Here is a 20,057-nt window from a genome sequence, read left to right on the forward strand (position 1 = left end):
TTATAGCCTTCGTAACTTAAACTGATAATTTGAAGGCAAGAAAATTAAATAATCACTAGGAAAAAAACGTCACTGAATAAATGACTGTGTATTTATTAACACAATGTTATAATTTTCATATTATGTTGATCACGCAACAGTAATAAAGTAAATCGATATTATCCTTTATCTGTTTTGTATGATATATGTATTTTATTAATGTAAGTATTATGTGTATGTTTATTATTATATATCATTATTACATGGTATAAAACAAAGTCGCTTCCGGCTGTCTTAATGCTTACATCTTTAAAACTACCCAACCGATTTTGATGCTGTTTTCTTTTAATAGAGTAAATCCAGAGGAAGGTTTGTATTATGTGTAATACACGCATAATACAGTAGATGAACATTGATAGTTTTTGCAATTGTGCAAAGCCGGGGCGGGTCGCTAGTTATCTATATGTTCTCATTGCAATATACTTTTATTTGCACTCCAATTATTTGTTTACTTCCTAACTTCAGTTTCTTTTTCGTGTTCTATACCCAAAGGTTATCTGGAAGAGATCGCTCTTTCAGCGATAAGACCGGCTTTGTAAATCCTACATTTTATGTAATTATTTTGTGGTTTCCTTTAATGGTGAACAATAAAGACTATTATTATTACTATTGTCTTAATGATAACTATTTTTGTTATAAGAAATTAAATTCAATAAGTGATTTAATTGATGAAATAAATAATAATAAATGAAATTAAATCCAATTAAAGCGGCTGAAGGCTCCCGCAGGGGTTTTGGTCGGTAGTGCACCCCCAAGTGTTGAAGCCGGCATACGGTCTAGGAATGCTTACCCGGGCATCCTGGATATCACCCGTAAATGGGTTACTCTGCGATATCAAAAAAAAAAAACAATAACTTTAGAAGTCATCCAGTATAAATGTATCCAGTATAACATTCAAAAGGCAAGATATCAGGCAACCTGAACGGAACTTATAATCGGAAGCAAGCGATTCGCTCGTGATTAATGCAATCAGTGTAAAGAGTACATATTTCTATAGATGAGACTTCTAAACTGAAAACTGAACTGAACCGTCTTGAAATTAGTTTTATCTATCTTTGAAAATTAATCATCTAACTACTTAAAATTTATTTAAGTGATGTTTTAATCAGTTAAATTGCTTGCTAATCAACTAAAGTGTTTACATTGAAACTGACCTAGTAGTAGGCGTATATAACAGACATTAGTCCATACAGCAACTGGAAACTCATACTAGTATTTTAGTGCATTGATTATCCCCCGTATAAAGCACTATCATTTGTTTGGCTAAAGCTTTCAAATTAACAGCGACATTTTAACATTTGTATTTCCTTTTATATTAACGCTATAAGTAAATCCCTTACTGTATTTCTATTTTTCTCTTTCCTTCTTTTAGTTTTACTGTATTAAGTCACTTTCAATTAGCAATTCGCATAATTTCTTTTTGTTGTTTGTTTATTTAAATACTTACAAATATTTTATTGTCCTCATACTTTTCTTCTTCTCTGATCATTATAATATAGTAAGGATCATCATCTGCGCCCACTCTACAAAACACGTTCATTTCTGAATCAACTTATCAGCGATTAGATTACATTGCCTATTTCGGGAACGGGTTAAACAAATTAATTACATGTATACATATTATAGTTTAAGTTACAACTAATTTAAATTTAACTAATTCGATAAATTCACAATCCTTTCTATACTTATATGTTTGATCCAAAACGTTGAAAATAATATGCTTTATAGGGAATTAATATTTTATCTATATACTAAACATTTAGGCTGTCCCTTTTCAAGTCCTCATTTGTTTTGAAACTCTTATCGTCAAACATAATAACCACACGTCAACCCAAATCTCCTCGTCTATGAGCACAAAAGCCTTTACTTAGTGATGAAGTGCTTGTAGTTGACACATTATGGTACGTTATCAAAGATTTCTCCCTTACACTCGTAATATCTAAATCAACACTTGGAGTAATTGTTCAATAATCTTTTTCCTTTAAGTTTGACGCACTATGAGGCAATTTTTCATACTACGCGTCTTCTATCCCTCATTCGTGGGCGTTATATGTCTTAAGTTGGAATAGTTAAGGACATATTGATACCGAAAACAGAAGGAATTCACTTAACATGAAAGAAAAAAAGACCTTATTACCCAATAGTATTTACGAAATTTCTTAGAACGATTTTAAGCGTTAGACCCGAAACGCGGCTGCGGTTGAAAATATTTTTAGATTACTATAAAGGGTTCGAGATTTATAGATATATAACATGGTATTTAATGGTTTAGGGATCTTATATATTCTACAATGAATGCTATGTGTAGTTAAGTATTAAAAAACTGAAGATATTCATTTGTAATTTAAATACATATTTTTTTTTTATGTCACTAGGTCGGCAAACAAGCGTACGGCTCACCTGATGGTAAGCGATTACCGTAGCTTATAGACGCCTGCAACACCAGAAGCATCGCAAGCGCGTTGCCGACCCAATCCCCAATCCCCCCAGGAGCTCTGGTCACCTTACTCACCAACAGGAACACAATACTGCTTGAAAACAGTATTATTTTGCTGTGATCTTCTGTAAAGTCGAGGTACTACCCCAGTCGGGCTGCTCCATATTTTGAACAGGAAATTCCTGCTGTGCCCTACCTCAGCTCATATATTACAGAATTTATCATTACTATTTATAAACTACGGAGAAAATAATTGTATAAGTTAACACTTATACAATTATTTTCTCTAAATAAATAACTTTAAAAAAAACCGTGTGGTGTCGTGGAACACCAGACAGGAACGAAGTTCCTTATTATAAAATATTAATTTCAAGTTCTATTTGAGGTGTAAAGAAAATGATTATTCGGATAAACGTTTTTATTATGATTTTTTATCGATATAAATAAAAAAAAATATATCTTAACACCTTACAGTGATATATAAAAATATATAAGAAAATAATAGCAAACTGCAATAATAATAATAGTCATCACGTAGACTATTCATTAGACACTCTATAGCCATCATACATGACTATAGATAAATATCATACGCTTTTCTAACGTAACGGATATTTTTTACCGGCTAGGGTATCACTCCGCAACGCCCCATAAGGAACTTCGTTCCAAAATCACTGTTAATTTTCATAATAAGCACACCCTCACAAAGTTACGAGTGTTCAGAATGTATTAGCATAACAGAAAAGAGGGTAAAAGCCAATCGAGAAGTCAACTTGGCCACATGCAAAAAGATCTTGGAGGCCCATCAGCGAGGCAGCGAAGGTCTGCTAATGGTGCTGCTCGATGAGGCAGAGGCAGCCATATATAATAACGACACGTCCCAGGTTATCAAAGGACACATGTCAGGAAAATATATGGCAGCCTATAGCGGCACGGGTGGTTTTGTGGGCACGGCCGAGGCTGCGGGGCGGGAAAACACGTCATCAAAATTTTTAACACCTGCGAGGGACCCGGTATTGGTGGTTGCCAAGTGCACGAGAGTAATGCTGGATGACAGGATGCTTGAGATGGCATAATCCATTTCAGTTGATCTTGATGTCGACGCGGGCCTCGTGGGCTGGCAATTGCCGAAGCTGAAGTGGATAAACGGGGTACCTGGGTGCGGAAAAACGACACACATAGTTAGGAACTTCGATGAGAATGTAGAAATAGTAGTTACCACGACGGTCGAAGCTGCCAAAGATCTTAAAGAGAAACTAGCCCGCCGCTTTGGCGACAAAATCAGGTCTAGGGTACGTACTATGGCCTCCATTTTAACAAATGGATTCAAAAAGGGCACGAAATGTAACCGTTTAACGGTGGACGAAGCCCTTATGAACCATTTTCGAGCTATAGTAATGGCGGCTCGGCTATCGGGGGCAAACGAAGTTGTTCTCATCGGAGATGTCAACCAGTTGCCTTATATAGACAGAGAAAATCTGTTCGAAATAAGGTACTGTAGACCTTACCTGACAATCAACATCTCACGTGAGTTTTCCTGCACATACCGGAGTCCCATGGACGTTGTATATGCCATCTGCGAGGTATATATAAACATGTACTCGTCAAATCCCACCATCCACTCCCTCAGAATGAATGGATACACTGGCGCGCCAATACCAAAACTTCAAAAGGACACCCTATACTTGGTCTATACGCAGGAAGAGAAAAAATTCCTGATGGACCAGGGATACGGTGCTGGAGAGGGATCGCGCGTCATGACCATTCATGAAGCACAAGGGCAAACCTACAGCGAGGTCATCATCGTCCAGACAAAGACCGAGAGGCTACAAATCCACGATAGTGTGCCTCATGCGGTAGTAGCGTTAACAAGACACACTAACACCTGTGTCTACTACACTGACGACGGTGATGACGCAATCGGCAGGTTCGTTAGCCGAGCGCTGGGTGCCTCGACAAAAACAATCTTGGAGCACAGCCTGAAAAGAACCATCCACAAGCGTGATATGTCGTTGGCAAGGGCTCTGCTCAAGATGCTGCGATCAGCCGTGGCTCATGATATAGAAATAAGAAAGTAGATATATAAATATATAAATTCTTATATCCTTTTGGTTTATCAAATAGTTACAAATAGCAGTTATTTTGCATGTTGATATATTTATTTAAATTTTAGTTAAGCTAAGTTTGATTATTAATATTATCTCAACTTTACACTTTATATAAATTTGATTGATGACCTTTTTAAATGAATTTTATTATTAACAAGTAGTATCTTTACTGTTAATTTTTTATGCGAAGTAATTTTAATTATACTTGCTACACGGCATTAATATATTGTGGAATGTTGTGTACCCCGTGATGGGATACATATTAGATAATAATGTAATAGTGAATTATATATAATGTTCCATATGTATTTTGTGGATGTACCTATAAAATAAAATAAAAAAATAGATAAATAAATAATTATGTAGTGAAATTTAAGTAAATAACAGAAATAGATAATTTATACATAGATAAACAAATAATAACTATATAAAAAATAATATATATATATATAAGAAAAAAAAATCCTTACTAACAGTAACATAGGTTAAGTGTACATTGTAAGTAGAACATAAGTGTACATATATGGTAACTAGGAAATAAGTGTACATATATGATAACTAGGCAAATAAGTGTAAATATAGACATAGATAAGAAAAATAATAATGTTAGAAATTAGAAAGCAATTATGTGTATACTTCTGCATAAACAGTATTTAGTAAGGAAAAAAAAAAAAAAAACCGTCGGCGTCGGACCACGTCCTAGTTTTACTAGGCAGTCACAGGAATGTCGATCTGTAGTATAATAAGTAGAAAAATCGCCTGTAGTATTATAATGCATGCATGATAAACAAAGGCACGGGCATTTTGAGCCCGTGGATCAAAAATTTATAAATAAAAAAAAAAAAAAAAAACAGAAAAGAGGGTTTCTTATATAAGTTTTCTATTTAATAAACTACGAAACTGCTAAATCAATTTTAATGATTATTATTTAAAAATAAGAAAATAAATCAGTAGAAAGAATAGAAGAATATTTAAAATGTGTATTAGCGTTATAATTATGACTAGCTGGGCTTTGCGGTTTCACCTGCATTGTTGGTCGCATTTGAGGGAAAATATAGCCTTCCTTCTTCTTAAAGCTTCTTCTGCTTAAATTAATTAGTTGTTTATGCCGGTAGAACAAGCAATTATCTATAAAATTGTATATAATTTATGTGGAATTATTATGAGTTTTTTTTATAAAAAAGGAGCCAAACGTAACCTTAGCGTATTAATATATATGATTTAAGCTTCCAGTTGACAGAAGCTTAACAAAAGCTATATGTCATCGACAGATACAAAAAAGATATTCGATATTTGATAGACACAATTTTCTGATATTGCATATTGACACTTGACTTAACGCCTTTGTGATAAAATCGCTATTCTTAAAAGAAAAAGTATATCACTATGATTTCACAAATTGTTTTATCGACTTTCGTTAACTGTCCGTCTTAGTTCTACTAGATTGTTCTATCTTAAATCTGATCAGACAATATTAACGTATTTCTAGTGTATTAATAAACAACATTTGCAGTGTATTGGTGCTAGTAGCAATCACACCAGCAGTTGTATATTAGAATCCACATTGGAATAGATATGGATTCGCTATTAATATATATCATATAAATTGTCAATATACAATACGATATAAAAGCTTGTCGCTAGATTTAAGTAATCTCCTTAGTTTGAAAATCTTAAAAATTAAAATTACTCATCACTTCGTCATCATCACCTTCAGCCTTTCGCAGTCCACTGCTGGACATAGTCAATTTTACAGTTTACGCCAAAAATGGCGTGAACTTTTTTGTGTGCTTTTGTGTGAGCTGTGTGGTTACGGCAGTAAAGAATAATTATAGCCACCCCCTCTCTTCCCGTGGGGGTCGTAAGAAGCGGATAAGGGATAACACTCGCGACTAGTATTTATATAATATAAATTGTTTAATGAAACTTAATGTTGATAGTAAAAGTTTAAAAATAAAAGTTTACTTTATACTTTTTTGCGCATTTAAATGAAAGCTTGTTTTTTTAAGTTTTTTCGCTATTTTTTTTTTTTTTTTTTTAATATTTCTAAACAGGTCTCCAGTCTGGAACTCTATGCAAATTTTTTTTTTTTTTGAAGTAGTAGATAAACTTGTCTTTTTACAAGATTTTTAAGCCCTTATATCATTTGCGTTTGTAAATACGGTCTAATTGTATCACTTGGAAATTTTAATCATGCACAAGAATATTATTTATATTAAGGTAAGTGGGAGGCTTAATTATCATAATCACTGCGTACTTCAGTCGAGCTTAAACCACTTGAAATAATTTAATTAGTGTGAATTGATTAATGCTAAATTAGGGTCTATTGATAGGGATATATTGTGATAGCCTATAACATACCATTACTATCTACCACAGATTACTAAATATTTACTACGTAAGTAAGACCTTTTTTCAAATTAAAGTGTTAGATTATCCACGTCGGATCAGCAAATCTTTATGTACTAATCCATATATAATTTTCTTTGTTTATCTATGCATCATCATTTTCAACATGGACCTAATTTTTTTTTTTTTTTTTTTTTTTTTTTTTATGATTTTTAATGTAACTAAGTATTGTGTATATTGAGTTAATGAATAATTTTGTTGAAAATTAAATATCTCATAAAAATGTAACCACTTTAAAGCTCAATCCCGCAAAAATCGTGTTTACTTTGAATATTAGAAAAATATACGACAAATAAATTAAAACAACATAAAGATTTAGAATTAAATTAAATCAAAATAGTATTAAATCAATCACAGAGGAAGTTTTTACACTAAAAATCACGACTCGGTTTTAAATTTCGAATATCGTGAACCAGTTCAGCAAACGTAAACCGAAACGGAAGCACGAAACTTTTTTTTAATCGGTAGAATCAATGAGTAAATAGAGGGATTTTCTGAACGAGAAAAATTTTATCCGTCTAAATAACCACGCAATACGTAACAAGTGACTAAACTACGACCTTTCCCTGCGTTTTATTCGAGCTGCCACAAATACAAGCTTGAATTTATTCATTTCCATATTGATTTTATCTTTGCAATAGCGTATATACTTATTTATAGCGTACATATTTATTTATTTATCACTTTCAATAGTTATAATACTATTTTTTTAAGTAATACGTTTCTTAAAATAAGAAATATTTCTAAACAAGAAATTAAATGAGTTTAAAATAAAAAGATATTTTCGTTTGTGTCCACTTCTTATTCACAAAATATATTTTGAAATATATTTTCAATAATATCAAAATAAAAGGTAATTTATTTGATAATCATCTCAAACTTGTTTACCGGAATAATCTACATATATAAAAATGAATGTTGTTAATCGCATAACTCCAGAATGGCTCGACCAATTCGGCAAATTTATTTTTGTATGTGCCTTAATACCCAAGGAATAAAATGAAAAATTTATTTTCTTTTAATACTATTAACTTTTGACAGAACGAAGTCTGTTCGAGCAACTATTTACTTAATATTTTTACCTACGAATAATAAACATTTATTTTTGTCATTTCAAAAACAGTATCCTTTTCATTTCGGAAAATTGTAAGTTCAATTGAATTTCAATTTACCTCTGACTCTCACTACCGATTTCGAACGAAGATGTGGGAAAAGAATCAGAAGGAAACTCCGCAGTTACTTAAAAAAAAACTGTTTTAATATAATACTGATAGTAGTATAATTTTGTACGAAATACAGTGTCAGTAAATCCACACATCCATATCAATTATATAACTCTACAACAACTGAAAAATTGAGATGTTTTCTTTTTATTATAGTCGAAAAAGAAATATAATCAAATTTTATTCAAATCAGTTTAAAATGTAATAATTATATTACCGTATATTATATCCAAAAATATTCCTTTTGAAATTTGTCAGAAATACCTTTAAGTTAAGCGAAGCACCAATATTAGTATCGGTATTCAAAGATCGAAACCAACAAACATTCTCTATTCATCGAGGTATGCCAGCTACTTAAAACTTGGTATTAAATGCACCTAGAAACTTGGAGACTATTAAACTTTAAGGTATTAATAGTTCGATGTTTAGTTGATATTAGTTTGAACAAGATATATTTGACACTTAAACTTACTTCAATAGAGACTTTAATTAACAAGCAATGTATCAAATTTATAAGTATTCTATAAATTTAAATTGCAAAGTTTTCATTGTATTTATTTACAAATACTTAAATCAAATATTACGAGACACTATAAACACATTTACATATTACGAAAATTTATAGTAAAATAACGATGTCCATGAAGTCATATATTATGAGTAAATACATTTTAAAATATATAAAAAAATATTTATTAAAAATTAAACGTATCCGATCTCTGAAATATTGAAATTTAAATAAATACAGTCAAATTATTTTTAAATAACTCTTTTCTTCGAGGCAGACTGTGAGAAAGTAATACGCTATTTTAAAATTTAATTCTTTCGCAGAAAAGAAAATGAAAAAATTATACACCGTAAAAACAAAATTACGATCATAATATTCCATCGCTAACGACCCTAAGCCAGATTAATTCTAAAATTAAGTAAAACAATTATTATTTTCTGCTAATATTTTTTAAATTGCAAATATAACGATTACATAGCTCGATAGAAAAATAAAAAAGCGTTTTAACAAAGTTTCCTAGTTGATATAATGGTTAGCCTTTTTTATTTAAAGCGGTGCGGTTTTCATAGTTTGAATACCTGGCCAACGTTCTGTATTCCAAGAAAATTCAATAATGGTTTAAACACATTTTTCATTTTACAGACTTTTTCGTTTTATTTTGTAACATCGATATCGATAACAATTTTTGTCAGATTTCGATTCGAATGTACTTTTTAAACAAAGGAAATATTTTGTTTAATTGGATACAGGTTAACCGACTTTTATTTATAAGACGACATTTATATATATTAAAATGTATATTTTTCAGACTTGTCTTTTGAAACGTTTGTCCAATCACACTTCAGCCTATATAATTCCACTATACACAATACCCAGCGGTATTGACCTCTTTCCCCATTTAGGAGAAGGATCAGAGTTTAATAAGGTGGATATATTCTACTATGAGTAACGATCGCTTTCAGGTGTACATGATAACAACCGGGACCGACAGCTTTACATGCTCAGCGAGGCTTGGTGGGGAGACCCACAAAGACTAACAACCAGACCGGAAATAAATATTTGCATAAACACAAATATCCACTCCGAGCGGGAATCAACCCGTGAACGTCGCTGTTTAGACGCCGCCGACATGGCACACGCATTATTATACCAGAACGGTTTGTTTAATAAAGTAAGAAAAGTCGATTTCGGTTCGACATTCGTTTTATGGTCCCATACATAAAAGTCCAAATGGAAAAAATTTGTTGTCCTTTTTACTTTAAAAAAGGAAGAGGTTACTCAATTCGACCGTATATATATATGTGCTGAGATAAAGTAAATCTTGTTTCGCAGTTTCTTGCGTTTTTGTATAATTTTTATTTATTATTTATAAGGAATTGACCTGCACTTTACAGTTATTATCTAAAAAGCTAAGATGAAATTTTGTTATTTCTTAAGAATTCTGAGTACACAATAACGGAGCTTTAAAATTAATATTTTCAAAGGAAATTTATTATACTTTTTATTGCTCTCTCAACAGGCGAGTTTATTAAGATTTATTTGATAGCGTATTTAAATTATCTCTTTTATCTTAATTACCGTTTTTACTAACTGTTTAAAAGACATAATCTTTTTCCTATTGTTTGTAATCTTTTTATCTCATAGTTACATTACTTATCTCAATTATACGTATAATTTTATTATGTACTAGCTGTGCCCGCGACTTCGTTCGTGTGATGTTTAAAAAATGTTCTTGTTCAGATCGCAGTTATAGAAAAAAAAAAACTAAAATAAAAGTAGCCTAAGTTACTTCTTTTTATATATATAGTATATAGTATATGTACCGTGTATATATCCATATGCATTTAATAAAAAGCGGCTATTTTAATATTACAAACAGACACTAATTTTATTTATATATATAGATATATAAGTTTTCGTACTATTATCATATCATTTCTAGATACATAAATCGGGTATTAATATTTTCAGATCTTCACATCACATTTTAACCTCAGTTTTTTATTCTTTTACAAAATCAAAATCAAAACCAGCTTTATTCAAATAGACACAAAGCACTTTCGAATCGCCATTTTACAAATTATTCTGAAAGATAAAGATATTAAACTGACATCTATATTTGTATATTGAGATTTTTTAAATACTTTTCATCTAATTTATATAAATTGTTCACAGGGGCGCTGGCGGAGGCGGAATGTTTGGTGACGTCAATATATCCGCCATTCTGGATTCATTTAGTATTAGCTACGACAAAAGAGTAAGACCAAACTATGGAGGTTAGTAATATTGTAGAAATTAATAAATTATGCTATAAAACACACCTAAATAGCGAACTGTGATCACTTAAATATTTTTAATTTCCATTTTTATATACTATTTGACAATTTATCGTAAAATTATTCTGAAGTATTAAGTACGTCCAAAAATGAGTACGATTTTTTATTTTTGCTTTTAAAACCGTTAATGTACTTATAATAAATAAATTTATGAAAATCTAAGATTTAACTAAAACAGGTAATATGATAAAAAGTATTTATTTTAAACTATTAATATTTTATATGAGAATCGTAAACTATATAAAAGAAATAGACTCCACTCATAATATTTTTTATTACACATTTATAGATTAAATGAATAAATTTAATTATTTTAAAGTTTTTACTAGCCGTCTTTTACCCTACTTTACAAACAAACTTACACAGCAAAACTAACAAGAAAAATTAAAATTAGTTATCATTTCCATAATAATTGATTAAACACTACATTTTTTAAAGTTAGCTCTGATCTGCTTTGATCTGGTACAGCCGTTAACTGCTATTCTTTAAAAAAATTAAAAAAAAACTATTACTAACCGACACACACGCACATATACATTATACATTCACAAAAAAGGCGTGGCAAATACAGCAACATTTTATACTATAGCATACATGGATGTAAATATTAAAAATGATGTGTAAAACATTTCCCCCGCGTCTTTTCTATTTCGACCTTTTCAATATTTGATACGATGTTTGTACGACCTCATCACAAATATATAAAAGATGAAAGAAAATGTTCACGCAAAAAGAGAGGCAGCGTCTATGTGTGACTTTTGTACACAAACGTTGGTACTGTTATGTAACTTGAAAACTTGTCTTTGAAATATTTCTTCTGTAAAAGAAACTAATATTCAATTTCAACTATTTTTAATCTAATCGTACTTCATAATAAAAGTATCGAAAAAAAAATTAAAAATCTATGTTAACAAAGGAACATTATTAACGTATTCGTAAACATTCAAAACAATTTTTTCTACATATAAAAATTTTCTGAGTTAACTGCTAAAAATTATCCTATTACCGTTTCCCTATTAAGTCGAACTTGACAAGAAATTCCGAACGACGTTAAATAAATTCCTCTTTGGAAACATAGAGTAATAAACTTTAATCAATTTCTAGAATATGTTTGTTAAAGCCGTTAAAGGGAACAATATAAATCACAATCAAACGGAAGTTAACTGTTGAAACCCCTCGACATCTTTGACTAAAATAACTTATAATTAAAAACGCTGTCACAAAAATAAAATTTCTCAATTACTTATGTATATCTGTACCGCGTAACTAAACTTTTAAATTACAGAACCAAAAGTTCGGCATAAGTCTATATAAAATATATTCTTAGAAAGAGCAATGTTTCATAGAAAAAAAAAAAATTTAAGCGCAATTAAAAATAATATAAGCGATAATAAAAAAGCAGTAACAAGAATATCATACCTTTAATTAACAGAGCGTTTCGGAAATTCGTTAAACCGATTCGACGTGTAAATTATTCAAATTTGAATTGAGATTTTGTTTCATTTCACGGAATTCAAATATTGAGTTCAGTTAACGCGACACAATAGTGAAATTTTACATTTAACTATTTATTTTTACCGTTTATTTTATGACCGAAATAAATAGATTATCTTTTATAATTTATTTTATTTACTCAACTTATGATAGGACATATTTTTTTTTCGTATTGTATGAAACTTTAGTTATTAACGTTTAATGATATTCTGATTTAAATATCAAAAATATTTAGGTTTATGATTTTTATTTAATTCATTTTGTGTATTAAATACTTTATTAGAAATAGTTTTTATTTTTATGTAAAGTATTTTTTTTTCTGTTTTACCTTTCTAAATTGGCATTTTTTATAAAAAATCACTACAACAAAATAGATTAATATTTTTAATTAAAGTATTTGAATACTTCACAAAATAAACTTACTATAAAATATAATAGTATTATAATAGTATTATTACTAATAATTAACAATATACCTGTAAGTAGCTACATATCAAAAAATATTTCGTAACAATAACTATCTTGTTTTGGGATACTCCTATATAACAACTTACAAACGATTAATTCCCCGGTATACTTAACATTCGATAAACTTGAAATACAGTTTTGAAATTTTACATTTAAGTTTTTTTTTAATTACCTAAATGTTTTGCTTCTCTTTCGGCACTTCCACTTCAACTTAAAAACATTAAAACTTTTAATATCTACATTGCTACAGTATAATACTCATATAACTATATTATCCTTAATTCCGTAGTATTCATATTAGGTACTAGCGACATCGACGCGGCAGAAAACTACCGCATGTCATGTGTATATTGTGTCGTTTTCAGGACCACCCGTGGAAGTGGGGGTTACCATGTACGTGCTCTCCATCAGCTCTCTGTCTGAAGTGAAAATGGTATCTCATATTCAACGCAATATTAAAGACACAGCGCATACATAGCAAGATTTGTCCTTTAGTACAATCACCAGCATTACCGTTCATTGTAGCACCCGTGTCCACGGTTCGATTACAATAGGCGCGGTGAATAAAAAAAATCAACGCGTTCTCTTTCCGAATGCACCCCGCGCCTCTCGCCCCGCTCCGGCGATGGGGCACGTCATCGTCCTCTGGTTTGGTTTTCACGGCGCGAGGCGCGCGCGCGACTCACGATTGGGCTTGATTGCAGGTCCGCCAGTGGAGGTGGGCGTCACCATGTATGTGCTCTCTATCAGCTCCGTCTCCGAAGTGCTCATGGTACTCGCCAATGTCAGCTCACGCTTGACTCGGTCACTCCGGCCATGGCCGCTGCGACCGAGCAGCCCCAGATACGAGGCTGCGAGCATGTCCGCGTTTCGTGGAACAAACGCCCTTTGTCAGCCAACCTGCTTTCTTATTATGTGTCCCCAGACCCTATAACTTGTGTTAAGCAAAAGTTGCTTTGAGACGTCATAATAAGAATAGCAATCCGTTTTAACTTTACAAGTTATCAGGTTGTGTGTCCACCAGTTTTCGTAATTCCAAAGACAAATTCATCTATTTATCGCGAAGTGGTGATGAAGTTCCCTCTTTATTATTATTGCCCCTTGTTAAAAAGCCATTAGGAACAACTTTTACGGTAACGGTATTAAGATTTGTAATATGAAAATATTTTTCGAAATGTGTATTGAAAGCTACCATCAACACTTCGTTTGTAAATAGTTATTTGAATCTGCTACAGAAATGCACTAACAATTTGATACAAAATAGGTGTAAATTGAAGATACTCTATGGATTTGCGACGACTGTTTAATTCTTCGTAACTCATTTCGTAGTTTGATGTGTATGTACGTATATGTGTATCTACTGAAATTGCTAAATGTTCGTTTCACGCTCTCAAGTAATTTGGAACACCGGTTTTTATAGTCCTACTTTTTCTACTCGCTTAAATTACTTTAATGTTTTATATATTAGTGTACTGTAACACAACTATAATACTCGTGAACCCACTTTACCCGGTCTTCCAAAATATAGTACTTACTGTATGAGCTGCTAGGCGTTTGGGTAAAGACCCCCGAAGTGGAAACCAAATCAAAGCTAGAAGGTCACAATAAGACGTGACCCATGGCCATGGAGAGGTTGTCTAATTTGTCACACGATACTCAAATAGCCGATACCAACAATGAATAATACTTTTGCTCTTGAAACATTTATCAAATATTTACACGTGGCAATTTGTATACTTGTCGGCTTGTTAGCTTATATTTAAGAGATAGTGTTTATCGAGCCGTGGGTGCCAGCCTGCGCCACCACCCACTCACCTCGCCCATTCCCACCACCGAGCACCCATTTCATACTTAGACTTCACCAAATTTACCTTGGCTTCGTGTCACACACCACACTGTGCACTTTTTGTTTTAACGTTTCAGGCTTAGCTCAATTTGTCCATTAAATTTAGAATTAAATAATCAAAAAGTTTCTATTTGTATCAAACGTACTTTTCCTCTTGATTATCGATGCCTCACGTCAGAATCTTTGTCAGATTCGACTGTGTTAGCCAATCCACTACCGCTCTTTACTACCTCATATATGAAACCAGCAACCAAAACAAAGCATGCAAGTGTTAGATGTTTTTATAATTATAGCATTTTAATTTAATAGTATCCATTCAACTATTTATAGTTGCTAATTAATTCATAGCTCTCACCTCTGATACTTATACTAATAACTACTCATATTTCTTAACTATTCTTTGAAACATATATATATCTATAATCATATATCAATTTGATAACATTTATCAGTGAGATCTATGTTTTGATCGCTGTCTATCACTTTCTTTTTCTATATATATTTTTTTATTACTTATTATACTACGTTTATTTTATTTCCTCTTCAGGATTTCACGCTGGATTTTTACTTCAGACAGTTTTGGACTGATCCACGATTGGCGTACAAAAAAAGACCTGGGGTTGAGACTTTATCGGTTGGTTCTGAATTTATAAAGAACATATGGGTGCCTGATACCTTTTTCGTAAATGAAAAACAATCGTATTTTCACATCGCAACAACTAGCAACGAATTTATTCGTATTCATTATTCCGGCTCTATCACTAGAAGTATCAGGTAAAGCATAAACTTTGTGTTACGTAAATAGTATAATTAAAAATACAGGTAAAACAAAAAGAATAAGTATGTATACAAAAAAAAAAAAGTTTTTTGTGAGTTTTGATTTGTATAGCTATTGGAGATCACTGAATTAATTGGTGTGTACTGCAAAGGATATCGTTTTATATCGCGAAATTATTGTTTGTGTTTCCATGTAAAAACTTTACAAAATTAATCTTAAGGATAAAAAATTGACTTTTCCAGATTAACTATTACCGCATCGTGCCCTATGAACCTACAATATTTTCCTATGGATCGACAACTTTGTCACATTGAAATCGAGAGTTGTAAGTATCTTGTCAATAGTTTGAATTAATGTGAAACTGTGTAAAGGTTAACTTATATATTTATTATGTAAATTATAATCAATATTTATATATATTTAAAAATAATAATGTTGATGTTTTAATGTGTCTGACTATAATTATATATGCTATTAATAAGAGTTGTTTTTGATGACACGCTTGATATAAATACGTATTATGCAAACTAACTGAACTAATACCAGGTAATAAGAGTCTCCGTTGGGTGTATCTTATGTCTGAGCATTTTGACTATTTATAAAAACTCGTACGATATGCGAGCCCAATAAAAAAACAGATGATGATAGAAAAATAGTAATTATAATTAATTCTATTTAAGAGATATGTGCGTGTGTCTTCACCTAAAGCAATCATTAATTTGATTCTTACCACAATGCAAATTATCACTAGGCTTAACGATATTGTGTTGTGACCACTTTCTTGTATCACAGATGCTACTCAGGGATACCCTGTGAGCACAAGCGTACAACTTAATCGTCGACACGTGCTGTGATTACCCTCGTGTTCTCATATATTGGAATGTCTCCTTCTCGCATACAGCACCCGCAGAAGGCAGACTCGTAAAATAGTAAGCCTTTGTCCTCACGTGCATTAAGCGAAAAACTGATATCGTGACATCGATGCTGCGATAGCTGAGCGGGCCGAAGGAGGCGGGGTACGGCGACCGCGGGGTCTGCTCAACCACCGAGGGCCGTGCTGCAGACGCGGACCGCACGCGACCGACCCCCACATCACCCGCGCACCCGCGCACCCCCGCACTCCTCACCATCCGCACCCGCCAGGGTTTCCCGGTCACCCTCACGCACTACGTGTTACGCATCAAAAAATATCGCTGTACGCACGCTTTTTACCATAGCACATTACTGATAGTTGCATGCCTTTCACTTTCGACTGCTTTGATTTTAAATATAAATTTTATTAATATTTTCACCTGTTTTCTTATATTAGAATTTACGTTGTGCTATGACACCTATAGATAGATCTAGTAGATTTATATTTTTCTATCATCCATTCTGAGTCGATCCGAGTTTTGAAGTTATATTATATATCAAACTCGGTTCAGCTCGATTAAGTCTCGCTCTATGTTCCTACGAGTCCTACCGACACCAGCCGATTGAGGGATACGCGAGGCTTCTCAGCGTAAGTGATAGCGTTTTGTGTGTTTGGCATGTCTCCGGAGTCGGGTACACAATGAGAGACATTCGGTACCATTGGAAGGACGGGCTATTGAGTGTCGGCATGAGCAACGAGGTGCAACTACCCCAGTTTCGTGTGTTGGGTCACCGCCAAAGCGCGACCGTTGTAACTCTCACTACAGGTAAATAATTTGCAATGCCTGCTGTCCAAGCATTGTCCATCCATGCTCTGCATCCGACCCCGTCTCCCTCAGCCCGTGTGCAGACGTTCGATCCGCGACACTAGCACACACGCTAAATACGACATGACAACCGCACGACAAGACGCGCGACGCCGAGTTCGCGACTCCCCGCTCTTACCCCGACCGAATAACGACTCGAGTTATAAAACCCATTGCGATGGGCCTGGGGTTTTTTTCATTTATGTATCCGCTACGCACAGTCGGCTACACCATGCGGGACATCCGATACAAATGGAACGAGGGCCCTAATTCTGTCGGTGTTTCGAGTGAGGTGTCGCTACCACAGTTCAAGGTGCTGGGCCATCGTCAGCGAGCAATGGAGATCTCACTCACAACAGGTACAAAATAACGGGGTAGTTTAAAAAATAAGTGACTGAAAAACTCAATACAAATTTACAAAACGTGAAACACTGAACATAAACAGCCACGATTCTTTTCACGTCCTGCTTTTGTATTTTTGCACTAACAACACTGAGTTGTTTTAGTAATGTCAATTTAATATAAGTGAATTCCCTATTACATACTAAAATAGCCACAGAGTTAAATTAAAATTGACGCATTATATACGTAATAATCAGGAAAACTAGATACCTAAATTAAAACAGTAATAATTTTATAACATTGCATAAAAGATTAATCGATTCTAAACTAAGAAATATTGATAAATTTTTACAGGAAATTATTCGAGGCTGGCATGTGAAATACAGTTTGTCCGTTCTATGGGATACTATTTAATCCAAATATATATTCCGTCTGGTTTGATTGTAATTATATCCTGGGTATCGTTCTGGTTAAATCGGAATGCAACGCCAGCTCGAGTTGCTTTGGGTGTAACCACTGTCTTGACAATGACTACGCTTATGTCTTCAACAAACGCTGCCTTACCTAAAATCTCTTACGTGAAATCGATCGACGTTTACCTTGGCACGTGTTTCGTGATGGTTTTCGCCAGTTTACTGGGTAATTATTACTTTTTTTTAAATTATATTTGCTGAGCAAAATTTTTTTAATTTACGCCCTGCGATTTATGACTTACTAACGATTTTGCAGTGCGAAAGCAAATTCAAATTTAATTGCAAAAATTTACAGAGTTCATTAACTCTTAAATATGGCCGGAGTTTTTAATCTTTCCAGAATATGCAACGGTTGGATATATGGCAAAAAGGATCCAGATGAGAAAGCAACGATTTGTAGCTATACAAAAAATAGCTTCGGAGAACAAAAAGATGCCCGTTGACTGTGCTCCAGTTGGAGATCCGCATACGCTTTCTAAAATGGGGACTTTATCAAGATGCCCTCCAGGCAGGCCTTCAGTAAGTCAATAAAAAAAATGCTATTTCACACTGACTTAGAATATCTTTTGACGCACGTTAATATATAAAAAAAATCTAATATAATTGCAAGCATGGATTATGTTAAATGGTCTAAATTAAATTTTTCTTAAACAATTTTCAGGAAGTTCGTTTCAAAGTCCATGATCCTAAGGCACATTCAAAGGGTGGGACACTGGAGAATACTGTAAATGGTAGTGGCAGAGGTACAGATGATGAAAACTCAGGGCCCCCTTCTCACTTAATTCACCCGGGAAAGGTAAATTTTATAATTTAATAAATGCGTAAAGATTTTCTAACATTTAAAATAAACGCTGTGCGATATTTTATGCTAACGTTTGTGTTTTGCTCTGCGAATTTGCATCGCGTGTCGTTTCTGATAATAAAAATAATTTCAGCTATGTTATATTTAAAATATAAGTATTAAATTGTTATAATTCTTAGTTGTTACAATGAGTAAGGTTTCTTTTATTAATGGTTTCGTGTTTTAAATATTTGATATTATCGAATGTTTTATTAAAGCGAAATGGGACATTTTATCGTTGGAAATGGTATTAAATTCAGAATTAACGTAAGGATGTTAATTTTCAGGATATAAGCAAGCTTTTGGGTATGACGCCGTCGGATATCGACAAGTATTCACGAATAGTTTTTCCCGTTTGCTTCGTCTGTTTTAATCTCATGTATTGGATCATATACCTTCATGTGTCCGACGTCGTGGCTGATGATTTGGTTCTACTGGAAGAGGATAAATAGAGGGTGTTTACTAAAATCCACTTATTTCACCATGCATTTAAGCATTGTAATAATTTGAAATTATCACAATGTACATAGAATGATATACAACTAAAATTATATTTGAAAAAAAAATGACATATAAAGTTCTTCTTAAATGCAGTTCTTGGCTAACCTAACTTATAATAACTGAGATTTTGTCTCTGTATATGTTGCAGAAGACTAATAAAACTTCGATGCCTCTAGCATTAAATTTATATATCTTTAAAAAGTAACAATTTGTATTCCATGAATAACGCTTATCACTATTAAAACTAGTCTAGTCGTAACTTAATTATCATAATAATGATCTATGTTTTTCAAGATCGTATTTTAAGACCTAAAACTATTTAAAAATCATTAAATTAAACTTTCATTTTGAATCGCATACTACTGACATTTTAGTTTTAGGGTCTGTAGTACCCCATATAACAATCTAGCTTATTTAATCATTTTAATTCGTACATAAAATGTTTCAAATTATTATGTATATGGTAAAATGAGTGGAACATAATTCATATTGATTGTAATATAAGTCTGATGCTCAACCTCTCTGCTTAAATTATT

The 20,057-nt window shown here is 32.6% G+C and overlaps 1 protein-coding gene and 1 long non-coding RNA gene across 2 annotated transcripts; one reads left to right on the plus strand and one right to left on the minus strand.

Annotated features, from left to right (window-relative positions):
* Nucleotides 1-243: 243 nt before the first annotated feature.
* LOC123668658 lies at nucleotides 244-15,676 on the minus strand. The gene is made up of 3 exons (XR_006745616.1): nucleotides 15,666-15,676; nucleotides 8,056-8,061; nucleotides 244-321 (listed from the first exon to the last, which is right to left on the minus strand). It is a non-coding gene; the product is annotated as an uncharacterized LOC123668658 (long non-coding RNA).
* On the plus strand, nucleotides 10,904-19,572 carry LOC123668657 (gamma-aminobutyric acid receptor subunit beta). The gene is made up of 9 exons (XM_045602368.1): nucleotides 10,904-11,000; nucleotides 13,388-13,455; nucleotides 15,416-15,642; nucleotides 15,889-15,971; nucleotides 17,586-17,723; nucleotides 18,061-18,345; nucleotides 18,520-18,698; nucleotides 18,841-18,975; nucleotides 19,308-19,572. Exons 1-9 carry the CDS (start codon nucleotides 10,919-10,921, stop codon nucleotides 19,470-19,472), a joined length of 1,362 nt encoding a protein of 453 aa, XP_045458324.1. The 5' UTR covers nucleotides 10,904-10,918; the 3' UTR covers nucleotides 19,473-19,572.
* Nucleotides 19,573-20,057: the final 485 nt, after the last annotated feature.

Source organism: Melitaea cinxia, chromosome Z, assembly GCF_905220565.1.
Source record: "Melitaea cinxia chromosome Z, ilMelCinx1.1, whole genome shotgun sequence".
In the NCBI taxonomy this organism is placed as follows: Eukaryota; Metazoa; Arthropoda; class Insecta; order Lepidoptera; family Nymphalidae; genus Melitaea; species Melitaea cinxia.

Excerpts from the sequence above, each read along its gene's own strand:
- LOC123668657 (XM_045602368.1), top strand. The coding sequence starts at position 10,919 with ATGTTTGGTGACGTCAATATATCCGCCATTCTGGATTCATTTAGTATT. Across the intron at positions 17,724-18,060 it reads GGAGATCTCACTCACAACAG|GAAATTATTCGAGGCTGGCA; the intron begins GTACAAAATAAC and ends AAATTTTTACAG. Across the intron at positions 18,699-18,840 it reads GCCCTCCAGGCAGGCCTTCA|GAAGTTCGTTTCAAAGTCCA; the intron begins GTAAGTCAATAA and ends AACAATTTTCAG.